Source organism: Bidens hawaiensis, unplaced genomic scaffold, assembly GCF_021521415.1.
Source record: "Bidens hawaiensis isolate Kalapana, Puna unplaced genomic scaffold, B.hawaiensis_p1.1 tig00006555_1, whole genome shotgun sequence".
NCBI lineage: Eukaryota > Viridiplantae > Streptophyta > Magnoliopsida > Asterales > Asteraceae > Bidens > Bidens hawaiensis.
Genome location: NW_027491442.1, coordinates 170,455 through 183,381, shown reverse-complemented (window position 1 = coordinate 183,381; position 12,927 = coordinate 170,455). Strand labels below are relative to the sequence as shown.

The following is a 12,927-nucleotide window of genomic DNA, read 5'->3' as shown; positions in this document are numbered from 1 at the left end:
ACACGAGTAATATAAACAATATTAAAACAATTATCTATTATCTTGGATAGATGAAATGCGTAATGGTATTTCGCTGAAATTACCAATTCAAGCAAGTGCGTAGCCATTTATGATATCAAAAAGTCTTTCATTTTGAATATAATACACTTTTAATTAACATTTATATTGAAATGTTTTTTTAACGGCAAACGAATCTTTCAAATTGACTACTGGTTAAATTCACCAAATTGGGATACATTCGCCTTTTGATCCGGGAAAACACTCACCTAAGGCCAATGCATGTGAACACTCTTCCAAAGGCACGATAGCGAAGTGAGGTAAAACTCAATCGGTTCAAGGATCCAACCAGTGAACATCACCTACTCTCCTAGTCTCCCATCATCATCTATTGCCATCGAAACAAAATGATGGGGGCCATAAATCGAACCCGAGTCACATGAAATACCAAGTCTATTATTTACCACTCCGCCACAAGCTCATTGGTTTATATCATATTAAAATTGAAATGTTAGAAATTTCTTTCTACATAATTACATAAATAACCAATGATTTTAAAAAAACTTAATAAATTAATTGGTCACAACCGTTACTAAATGCAGCATATGTATATAAGGTTTATTAGATTTTAATAATCCCTACTGACTGGTATTGGCCGATAATTATCCCTATTCATTTTATCGCCACTAGTGGTCCCAAATTTAAAAAAGTTGGCCCCCAATGGTCCTCCGTTAAAAAGGACTTAACGTCGTTATATTTTTTTCCGAATTTCAAGCTAATGTTATAGGGCTTTTGGTCGAAACAAGAATACGAGTCGACTAATGTAAAACTTAATTCGAAACAACGCTCCAAAATGATGAAACAATGTTTCAATTCGGGTCTTTGAACTTACAATTAACAAAAATCAAGCCGTTTGGATCAACGTTTCGAGCTAAGTTTTACACCAATCGACTCGTATCCTTCTTCCGATAAAAAACCCTAAAACAATTGTTTGAAATTCGGAAATTAATATAACGTCGTTAAGTCCATTTAACGGGGGACCATTGGAGGCTAACTTTTTTAAATTTGGGACCGCCAGTGGCTATAAAATGAATAGAGATTATTATCGGTCAATATTATTCAATAGGAATTATTAAAATCCAATAAACCTATATATAATTGAAGTTTATCATGAAAAAAGGGTAACATAAAATTAGATTGTAAAATAACTGAAGTTTAGTAATTAAGAAAAAGTTATAAATAATATTGATGCATTTTTAGATTTATTATATTTTATAATTTCTTTATAAAAATATTAATTTTACAAGCCAGACATTAAGTGCCAAAATCAATATAGACTGTTAATATGTAGTCTTAGACAAACTCACTCGGATTTCATGAAGTTCCAAACGCTGTTAAAAAAAATTAACTAACACTATAAAAGTATAAAACCGTTTTAAAATTAAAAAAAATAAAATAAATAAGGGTTTAATCTATCTACTATACTATTAAAACAGTAACTTTTTCCATAAATAACAAGCATTCTCATATTTTCTTATTAATAAAACAATTCAAAATTAAATTAAATTACATTCAACTTAATTAAATTCAATATATTCTAAACTATACTATTAATACAAGTGTTCTTTAATGTGTTCGAGTTTTTATTTTCAAAGTTTCATTGTAGTTATTTTATTATTTTGATTTCATTTTAAGTTTTGGTTTTTGTTCGGTTTTGTTTTTATTAATTTGTTTCCTTTAAGTTTCGTGTCAGTTCTATTTTGTTTTTCTTAAGTTTCGTTTTAGTAGGTTTAACTTTATTCAGTTTTTCGTTTCGGTTTTTACTGTTTTTGTTTTTCGTTTCGGTTTTAGATTTATCGGTCTTAGTTTTTCAGTTTCATATCGGTTTTTATAGTTTTGTTGGTATTTGATTTTATTTAGGTTTTCGGTTTTGGTTTTGTTTTAGTTTTTGTTTCGTTTCAATTTCTATTTAGTTTATTTGGTGTCTGGTTTTAATGCTTATTGAAAAATAAAAGAATATGAATGGTTCACAAATTAAGTGAAAAGTTCACATGAGTTTCAACTTTTAAATGGGTTGAAGTCATTGAAACTTTATATTTGTTCTGGATCTTAATAACCAGTAATAATGTTATCGTATTTGGTAGAAATGATTTCAAAAGCTAAGAACGTTGTATGTGTTACCCTTCATTTTTCTTCTTACCCTTCAAGTGTGTTATTTCAATTTTCATTTATGAAAATTGATCATTTTAGAAATGTTCCAATTTTCTTTGGCTCGGGTTAAAATGGGTCATTCTAAAAGGGTATCAGTTTAGTTTTGGTCAACGAGTCAATATAAAAAGGTATCGATTTCGTTCGGGTTACAACGAGTCTTTTAAAATCATATCGATTTGGTTTCAAGTCATACCAGGTCAATTTTAGAAGATACCGATTTAGTTTGGGTTAAAATGAGCCATTCTCAAAACGAATGGATTTGATTCTTATAAAAACATGTCATTTTAAAAAAAGTTTCGATTTGGTTCCTGTTCTTAAATGCACTTTGGACTTTATTCATTTTATTAGGGTGCAAGATTTTCACATGAAATGTAAAAACAGTTTTCGTAGTAAGTTAGTCACTATGTTTGTTAGATTTGTGTATGAATATGTATGTCATCAAGTGTGTTCCTGGTCTAGAGATTAATGTTACTAAAGTTTGTTGAGAATATTTTTCAGATGCTTATTTTCTGATTTGCTTGTTTTAGAGACTAATGTTACTAAAGTTTGTTCGTTTTCTATTAATATTATATTTTAAAGTTTTAAATTTTCTTCTTAAACAATCTACTATGTAAAGTCATGCTTTGTAAGTTTATGTATTTTATTACTTTCTTTACATATGAATATGAATTATAATTAAAAGTAATGTTGGTGACTCAAAAAAATATTAAAAAAATAACTTGTTATATGTTTTTATTATAACGATTTTTATAATTCCGTCCATGCCTAATTAACTTAAAACAAATATACTTTAGCAACTACAGCAAACGAAGAATCAGTGTTGAAGAACGCTTTAGAATTTAGATACCCACCCAAACGTCGTCGTATAACCCAATAATAATAATAGTAACATAAACACGACTCCCCGTTTACCACTTTCCACCACCGGCGATCGGACTTCTTTTATTCTCCGTTCACCAAATTAGCATATAAAACGCCGTCGTTTCAACCTGGCTTCAACTCTCCCGCCCACGTCACACCAACGTCATCACTTCATTTCCAAACGACGCCGTTTTTCAAACCCAATGGATCTCAACCTCTTCAAGCTCTGTTCCGGTCTTAAGTTCCTCGGGTACTTCATGATCCTTCTCGTTTCAGGGATTATTGCTGTTTCTTATTATGCCGTTGTTGTTGTTACGTGGGCCCCCCAGGTGACCCACGGCGGTGGTACAACGTTGCTGGCTGTTGTTGTTATTGTCGTGTTTCATGTTCTTGTAAGTTGTGGGCTTAAACTCTGATCTTAGTTAATTAATTAATTTCGTTTATGGGTTTTGAATATGGGTTTTGTTCAGATTTTAATTTGGGTTAAAGCTAATTGTTTTTTTTTTAATTGGGGGAAAGATTATGACGTCACTTTGATGTGCATTGTGTAGATTAATGACTGATCACAAATTTTACATTTTAGAGTGTTGTAGTAATTGCTAGGTCGGTGGGGTGGGAACTGGCGATTAATCGGGGATTATTTGAGATTAATCGGCGCGAAGACGAGATTTTTACGACCATAAAATTTGAACCATAACTGATAACTGAACCGTTAACTGAAAAATTTAACGGAAGTTATCGATAATCGAACAAAAGTACAAAACCAATGGTTATGGTTAAGTGAATGAGTGAATTTGATTAACCTTTCATTCAGTTATGATTTCGGTTAATGTGTTTTTGTTAATTGACTTTTAATGGAAACTAGAGATGGGCAAACAAACCGCTTAACCGAACCGACCTGAAAACCGAACTGGTTTAAAACTTATCATGTAGCAACTGGTTTGGAACTGATTAAAATCATAGGTTCGGAACCCAAATCGGTTTCAAACCGGTTAACTGAACCGAAACAGCCAAAACCGGGCAAAACCCGGTCAAATCCCGAACCAAAACCGATCAAAGCCTGAGCCGAAACTGATCGTAACATTGTAAGAAACTGGTTTCAACCCGAACCGAAACTGATTATAAACTGGTTTTGACTTTTTTTGACCAAACCGAACCGGTTTCAACCCAAACCGGTTTGAGTTGTAAACTGGTTTGTGCACCTCTAATTGAAGCCTGACTGAATCTTGTGTGTTTGTGTTTATCTAAATTTTATATGTTCATTTTAAGTTTATGTTGCAAGTTGCAACTGTTTATAACATAGCTTGAAATGCTATAAACAAGATTAAAACCGGCGGCTTTGGAATTTTATAATTGAGCTTGGAACACTATAACTAAATATTTCTCAATTGGGATAAGGGAAAATAAATAGTTAAATGCATAGGACAATTAACTGAACTTAACGAAACCGTCCGGTAACCGACAGTTAACTAACCTGGCGTAACTGACCGTTTGTTTATTGTTAGGCCCCTTAACCGTCTGAATCGACTTTGCTCACTCCTAATAATCACTAGGCAATTACTCTTACAAAAGATTTTAGAGTTCCAGGGCCAAAGCATTCAGTGTCTAATCAAGCATAGTTTCAGTCAACATTTTGTTGGCGCATATTTGAAAGTTTTAGGTTTTTACCGAACTGTTTAAACTGACTCGTAAAGCTACTTAAATCAAAGTTTTTGCTAGAAGAAAATAACATGAATATCAAATTGGGACTTTAAAACAGGGTTTAGTATCGTAAATCGTAATATGTAAATATCTCGTTTTGCAGCTTGTGATGTTATCATGGAGTTATATCATGGTAGTTATCAATGACCCGGGCTCTGTTCCTGAGAACTGGAAACCCTCTTCACCGGAAAATCTAGAAGCAGGACCCGATACTTCAGCATCAACATCTTTAGACATGCCTGAAAATCGACAAGCTCAAGGGTATTGTCGTCATTGTCGAAATGGGAAGCCGCCTCGGTGTCATCATTGTTCTGTTTGTAAGTTAGATTTATTGTATTTATTTTCATTTAGATATAGGTTACTAGATTATACACTTTAAAGACGTTTAATTTCTGTTGCAGGTCAAAGATGCGTATTGAAGATGGATCATCATTGTGTGTGGGTGGTGAACTGTGTCGGTGCACGAAATTATAAATTTTTTTTATTGTTCTTGGTAAGTCTACTTTCTCTTTGTTAAAGTGACTAATTATTCATATACATAATTTTAGGGGTGCAAACGAGCCGAGCTGCTCGCGAGCTACTTGAGATTAGCTCGTTAAAAAGCTCAGTCGAGCCGATCCCGAGCTCGAGGCTAAAAGTAAGCTCGTTTAATAAACCAGCCCAAGCCCGAGCTTCACTTATTGAGCTCGAGCCGGCTCGCGAGCCTAAACGAGCCTGTCATTTATATGATTTCTAAGAATGCATATTTAATAAATATTAATTAATATATACGCTATGAAAAAATAAATAAAAATAACTAAATAATATATATTATTTTATACATAAAATCATATTTGAAAAAAGTATATAAAAATAATTATAATTATATAAAAAATAAATTTATAAATAGTAAACGAGCCGAGCTTGAGCTTGAAAATCTACTCACGAGCCAATCTCGAGCTTTGACAATGAGCTCGAAACAAGCCGAGCTCGAGTTCGAGCTTTGAGTAAGTTAAACGAGCCAAGCTCGGGCTCGGCTTGGCTCGTTTGCAGCCCTACATAATTTCATATATTAACTAGTCTGTTTGTTTGTGTTCAGTTATATACATTTTTAGAGACAACATTGGATACTATAGTATTGCTTCCCAGTTTTTTAAAATTCTTCAAAGAAGCCACCGGTCACTCGACCTCCGCAAGGGATCTTGCTCTTACCTTTTTAACTTTTGGTAACAACTTCTTTGAGTTAATTTACCAATTTTCAAACAAATTTTTTTTTTCTGTTTCTTATGTATTTTGTGTTTTTTTACAGTTTTGAATGTAGCTTTCGCACTAAGCCTCCTTTGTTTCATCGTAATGCACGCATCTCTTCTTTCCACCAACACCACTTCAGTAGAGGTAATTTTTAGAAAGTAATAATTCATCATATATTTCATTTCGACTACGTTTTTACTTATTCTGTAACAGGTATACGAGAAGAAAGGTGTTGTGAGGTGGAAATACGACTTGGGGCGCAAGAAAAATTTCGAGCAGGTAACTTATTTATCAGATTAAGATAAATGTTCGTGTTTTTAAGCTGGTATTTACGTTTGTGTTGTATGGCAGGTTTTTGGCACACGAAAGGCGCTTTGGTTGTTTCCTTTGTTTGCCAAGAAAGATTTGGAGAATATACCGGCGTTACATGGTCTAAATTTTCCAACGTGTTCGGATGATGAGTCTTGATAGTTCTAATCTTCTACTTGTTTTCTTGATCTGTAAAGTTTTGTATAGAAACAAGTTCATAATCAGTTTCATTTTCATATCTTTTGAAATTGGATACTTATTTTCACACTGAGATGACAGTTTGCAGCATTTCTGGCTTTGACAAATTAAAATCATGAATAGATAATAGAAATTGTGTTTGGTGTTAATTATTTTCACTACCATCATTCATATGCTTACAACGATCTCATCCATTCAACATTGAAATCAGTGAGAAATACTATGAAGTACAATAGTACATACTCCAAAACAGTGTTGTAAAAATCGCTACTCTGGTGGTAGGGTGAGGACTAGCGATTAATTGGGATTAATCGGATTGGACTTTAATCTACAAGTTTCAATTTTATATATATACATGCATACATTTTATATGCGTTTTTCAGTATTATACATACATAAACGCATTTTGGCCAGAAAATGACTGAAAACTCGCTGGAAACCGCTGGTTTTCTATGGGATCTCGCCGGAAACCGTTGGTTTTTATGGAATCTTGCTGGAAATCATTGATTTTGGTCGGAATATCGTCAGAATCACGTCAGAAACCGCTGATTTTGACCGAATTTGACCATTGACCAATTAATTGGTCGATTTGCTCAAAATTAATCAGTGAAGTGCGAACTATCAACTAATTGGGGATTAATCGGCGTCTAATGGGGATTTTTGCAACACTGCTCCCAAGATAAGAATGCAAAATGGCTAGAAGTGCAAGATTGCATAAAATATGATATTGAGACACACTGCATTGCCTTATCTAGGCCAATAAAGTTTGTGCCACCTATTGATAATAAATTATAAACCCATCAGCTTTTATCCATCAGCCTCATCCTCTAGCGCATATGTTTAGCTATGACCCATGGGCCATGACTGTAATCCTGTATCATTATGAAGCCCATAGTGGAGACTGAAAGCCCATCTCATTCAAGACAATACTACCAGTACCAGAGTACCGGTCTTAGTCTATCAGTATCACTAAGTACTAACTGGAGGTGAACAAATGAGCTGAAGTGTGAGTCGGAACCGGTTTTAACCTGAACAGAAACTGATTATGAAACCAGCTCTGGGTTCAAATTGAACGATGAAAACTGAACCAAATCAAAGCGATTATAAATCGGGTCTGAGCTCGAAGCGGTTAAAAATCGATTTCTAACCGAATCAATCCTTTTTCTTTATGGTTTCAAACTACCATCATTTTACCAAATGTAAACCGGTTTGGGCTCATAACCCAGTCTATGCACCTACAAATAACAATACAAGGCTTCTTGCTGGAATCCGCATTTTTTAATAAAACCTCTGCCGTTGAAAAAGAAAACTGGTCAAGCCTAAAATTCGCCACATTTAACCACTTTTTATACGAGCAATAATTTAAAAAGATGTACAACACTAGTTTCATATTTTTATACGTGAAAGACTGGTTAAGCCATTGCTATGAACTTAGTAACGGACACAAACATTTGTCATTCATGTCACTACCTTTTCGTGTTCAGATGTCTATCAACTCAATTAAAGATTTCCGGTTTGGAAATACCTTGGGTTATTACTTATTCCCAAGCTAAGAATCTTTATTGAATGGATTGTTTGCTTCAAACTCAAAAATCTTTTTGTAAAATTCACATACTAAAAACTATAGATACGCACATATGAATATTTTACTTCCTTAAGAAAATATGAATCACGTATTTATAGAAAAAGAGCTCCCAAAAAACATTTGACTATCAAAAAGTTAAAAATGATCAAAATTAACAAACCTTTGTAATCAAACTAGAGTTTTACACTTTTACCCTGTGCGTCCGGCGGGACTGGTTGGTAAAACTTGGGGGATGGTAAAACCCAAACAATACCATTCACGAACGTTGAGGCGGTAAGTCGAAGCCAATTTGGTCGGTTTCGGTTACAAGCGTTATGGTGTCAGAACTAAAACCATAAATAAAACAAAAAAAATAGTAAAATTGAGTGGACCAATGAGGTAACATTCATTGGTAAAACTCGAACGTTGGTAAAACCGGAACGTTGTCAATCCCGACCATCGAGGCTGTGAATCTACGAAAATTCGGTTGGTTTGCGACACTTTCGTTACGGTACCGAAACTAAAAAGAAAAAATTTACAAACAAAATTGACATTCGGTCGGTTTTCATTGCGTTCTTTACCGTAACAGAACTAAAACAAAGGGCAAAAAGTCCACGGAACTAAAACAAAAAAATTACGGTGCCGTAACTAAAAAAAATTTATTCGGTCGCTGTCGTTACATTCGTCCGAGACTAAATAATAAAACATAAAAAAAATACAAAACAAAATTCCGAGAACCAATATGGTGCCACAAAGTGGCCTAATGACGGCTTTGCAACACCAAAGTTCTCATTTATTATTATTGGTAATTAAAACGTTTTGTTTTTGCTTTTTCTTTTTCTTTTTTTAGTTAGTTTGTACTGATGTTTCATCATATCTAGTTTTTTATTTTATTATTTTTTTATTTTTTTAACGAATTAGAAAAACAACGAAAAAAGATCAAGCTTTTAGTTGAAAAAGTCCTACACGTAAAAAGCTTGAGGAAAATTTAATAAAATATGAAATCACTTCAAACACTATATACATTCATTAATTACCCCCGTCCCCGGGTCCCGTTATATTCATGAGCAATTTGTTTACAACCTTCGGCAATATTCCCGTCATATTTATGCACAAATCGACATGCTTTCACAATTGTTTATACTATTTTGACATTTATCATTGAATATATTTTAGCACCATGATCAAACTAGAATATTGTGTATAAGAAATTGGACATACGTTACACAAAAATTCTTATGAAGTATAAAGAATTTTCATTTGTGTATTTAAGTTAATAAAAACTCATCTTACTAATTGTGAAATAGAAATAACGTCATTCAAATGTGATTATTGTGAGTAATTTGAAAACATTATTGTTAATGACTTGTCACAAATGACAATCGATCAACTGCATTTCCCTTGTACACGACAACAAGTAAGCGCACGATTAACATCACTTATTATATATTTCAAGCCCTTCTAATGCAATCCCGTCTTTTCACTTAAGTAATTGGTTAAGAATTTGTGTACACTAGATACCTTTCACCGAATTATTCAATAAAACACTAACTTATCATATCTCATCATCTCTAGAAAACTTCATATTCGTATTTGTTTCTCTCACATTAGGTCATCAACCAACTTCTAGAACTACTTATCCGATACATTTCATTATCATGAAAATCGATGTCTGGACCTTCATCACGTGATAATTTTTTAACCGTTCTTTCGATCCCACATTCCCACTTTTATCTTTCATCAACCATACCTATTTTATATGATCAATCAAGTTCAATATGATTCACCATAACATACAACAATACATGATAATGCTTTAGTTTAGTACATAATTGACTTGTATCCCATAAAATTGACATCAACCTTTTTTATAATACCATGAAGAGCACATTGCACAAAAATAACATAATATTAAAAATCACATATCTTTTTTAATATGTATATGTTTATACTTTATTATTACTTTTGTTATGTATCATAATCAATACAATCCTTACGTTTACAAAACGGTGAAGTGACACCTAACCAAGTGGAAATAGGATGAGATATAAACCCACGTCACTTGTACGTATAAAACCAAACCAATTAACCGTATATATGCATGCAGTCAAGGGTGGTTTGATCTTCTGACATACACATGTACACATACATCACACCTTTGTTGTCTTTGACCACTTCAAACACATTGTTGTAAAACTCGCTAGGGGATCCCTAGATGGCCGATCCTCTTATAGAGAGTATTCGGAGTATTCGAACATGATAAATATAGCCTAAAATAATTACTGGATATTATATATATGTTAAGACAAGCATAAATCGCATCAAAATAAGCATTAATTCGTATGAAAAAAAAACATAATTCTAAAAATTCATGTTTTGTTGTTATTTTCAATTTTTACTGTAAAAATAAATAAATAAATAAATTGGTGGTCGAGTTGACCTGGGAAGCCGAGTACTCCGACTTTTAACCGAGTTGGACCTTGGCCAGTAATAGTGGCCGAGTTGGAAAAAAGCGGCAAGGTTGATATCTGAGGACCTTGGAATTGCCGATTCCAAAGTTTTGGAATCCGACTTTTACAACACTGCTTCAACATGAGACACATGTATGCACATATGCATATTCATATTTAATGTGTGTAGATGGATGTTTAACTACCTTCATCGCCCTACTTAATCCACAACCAACTGCTTTCTCCTAATTGCCTCTACCCAACTTAACTCTTCTGTGGGCAGGCACTTCATTTCACACGTAAGATTGTTTAGTCACCAATATTATTTCTTTCCTACACGCTTAAATTAGATTAATTTTATTTAAGTCGTCGACATAAAACCATCTTATTAATCAGTGTCATCCGTGAGAATACTTGGGCCTTATACGAGTAAGAAAAAGGGTCCCTAATATAACCTTATAATTATATATAGTTAAACTTATATTTATATAAATAGTTAAGCTAATATTTTAAATAATCATTCATATTCAAGTGTATTTTAAAATCATTTATATCTTTTTATAAAAATTTATGAGAACCCCCCTTCCCTTTCGGGTTAGAGGGCCATTTTCGGTTGCACATCCCACACAAGCAGTGTTGTAAAAATCGCTAGCTGCTAGTCGGGTGGTGGGGTGTGGACTAAAAATTAATCGGGATTAATTAGGATTAGTCGGATCAGACTTTACTATATATTTTTCAGTTTTATATATACACCCACACATTTTTATATGTTACTTTCAGTTTTATACATACAAAAACGTCTTTTGGCCAGAAATTGGTTGGAATCTCGCTAGAAGCCGTTGGATTTTGCTGGAATCTCACCGGAATGCGCTGATTTTGGTCGGAAACTCGCTGAAAACACCGATTTTGGCCGGATTTGACCGTTGACTGATTAATTGATCGACTAGCCCAAAATTAATCAGTGAAATGGGGGCTACCGATTAATCCCCTATTAATCGGTGACTAGTCGGTATTTTTGCAACACTTCACACAAGTTATTTAGACGGTCATGCATCTTAGTTGCGTTTCAGCACGACAATTTTAATTATACAAGGTGCTTTGATGGTTTAACGGGGTTTGAACAAAAAGGAAGTAAATAATTGCATATATGTCTTATAATTACACTTAAAATACTTCATACATTTACAAATATATGTTTATGTGGTTATGACGGATTTTAACTTATTTTATGTTTGGTTTTGTATAAAGGTTTTTCATACACGTGTGCGTATGCACATATATAACAAAGTTGAAACCATCTGTAAATAAATTAACAAATCTAGGCCCTACTAACGGAGGAAGGCAGCACGAGGACCACTTGAAAAGGAAGGGTCTTTCTACTTGGCTGGATAACAGGACCGCAAAAGGTTGGACCTATATATGGCTTTATTAATGAATTTTACAAATTTAGTTACCTTAACTCATACGTCTGGATAATATTAATTGCTTATAAATTATGGACCTCAAAGATATATATTTCTTCAAGTTTAATACAAAAGTACACACAAAGATTAATTAAGTTAAGTCTTGTCAAAAATGTTTTAGCCTGACAGCAAAATTATTAATAAATCTAAAAAACAACAACTTTCTTGATTTTTTCATACAAGTTTATGTGTTGAAAATTTTAGTTAGGATTATTGATTTTTTTGACCGGTAACAAAATAATTATGTCAAGAAAGTCTTCAAGAAAGTCTCCTAGCCGTGGCTGAGCTAGCTCCTCTGTTGCCGGAAAGTATAATAGTTGGCTCTCATGTAGCTGAATCATGCCAGACGTAATTAGTTGTTGGTCGATATTGTATATAGCCAAGTGCATTTTTGTTTTATTAAATGTGGCTATGCGGGTGCCTACTCTACCGAACAAGCTTACATGTCAATCTTTGATCAAATGGAAATTGACTTGTCAATCTTTGATTGGTCTTTCTAAATAATTAATTATTTCTGAAAAACAAAACCCTTTGATTATTTAAGAAGTTTGATCAAATTAAGTATTTTGAAGACTTTAATTTCCTCTATAATAACATAAATAAATAGCATAGCAAGGAGAAAAACTAAACTCTAAATTACATGTTCCATTTCATTCTAATGTTAAATAAGATATTAAACAAAGGGTTTGACTAATTGAACCCTTGGCTCCCACCACCACCAACATAAACATTTAGACTTGAACATATATTAAAGGTTTCCTTAAGTAGTTGAGCTATATACCTGTATGCCTATATCTAACTACAGCCACCCTCCATTCCCATTTAATGCATTATTAAACAATCCCACACCCTATTTATCTCTCTCTACACATCTCCCACCGTTAACTATCCCTTATCTTCATCATTGTAGCCATTCGAAAAACACACACATATATACACACTT

The 12,927-nt window shown here is 33.2% G+C and overlaps 1 protein-coding gene across 1 annotated transcript; it reads left to right on the top strand.

The window, feature by feature from the left end:
- The first annotated feature begins 3,272 nt into the window (after positions 1-3,272).
- LOC143632898 (putative protein S-acyltransferase 12) lies at positions 3,273-6,524 on the top strand. The gene is made up of 7 exons (XM_077101309.1): positions 3,273-3,461; positions 4,874-5,087; positions 5,172-5,263; positions 5,849-5,975; positions 6,059-6,144; positions 6,214-6,279; positions 6,352-6,524. The coding sequence occupies exons 1-7, from the start codon at positions 3,273-3,275 to the stop codon at positions 6,466-6,468; spliced, it is 891 nt and encodes a 296-aa protein (XP_076957424.1). The 3' UTR covers positions 6,469-6,524.
- Positions 6,525-12,927: the final 6,403 nt, after the last annotated feature.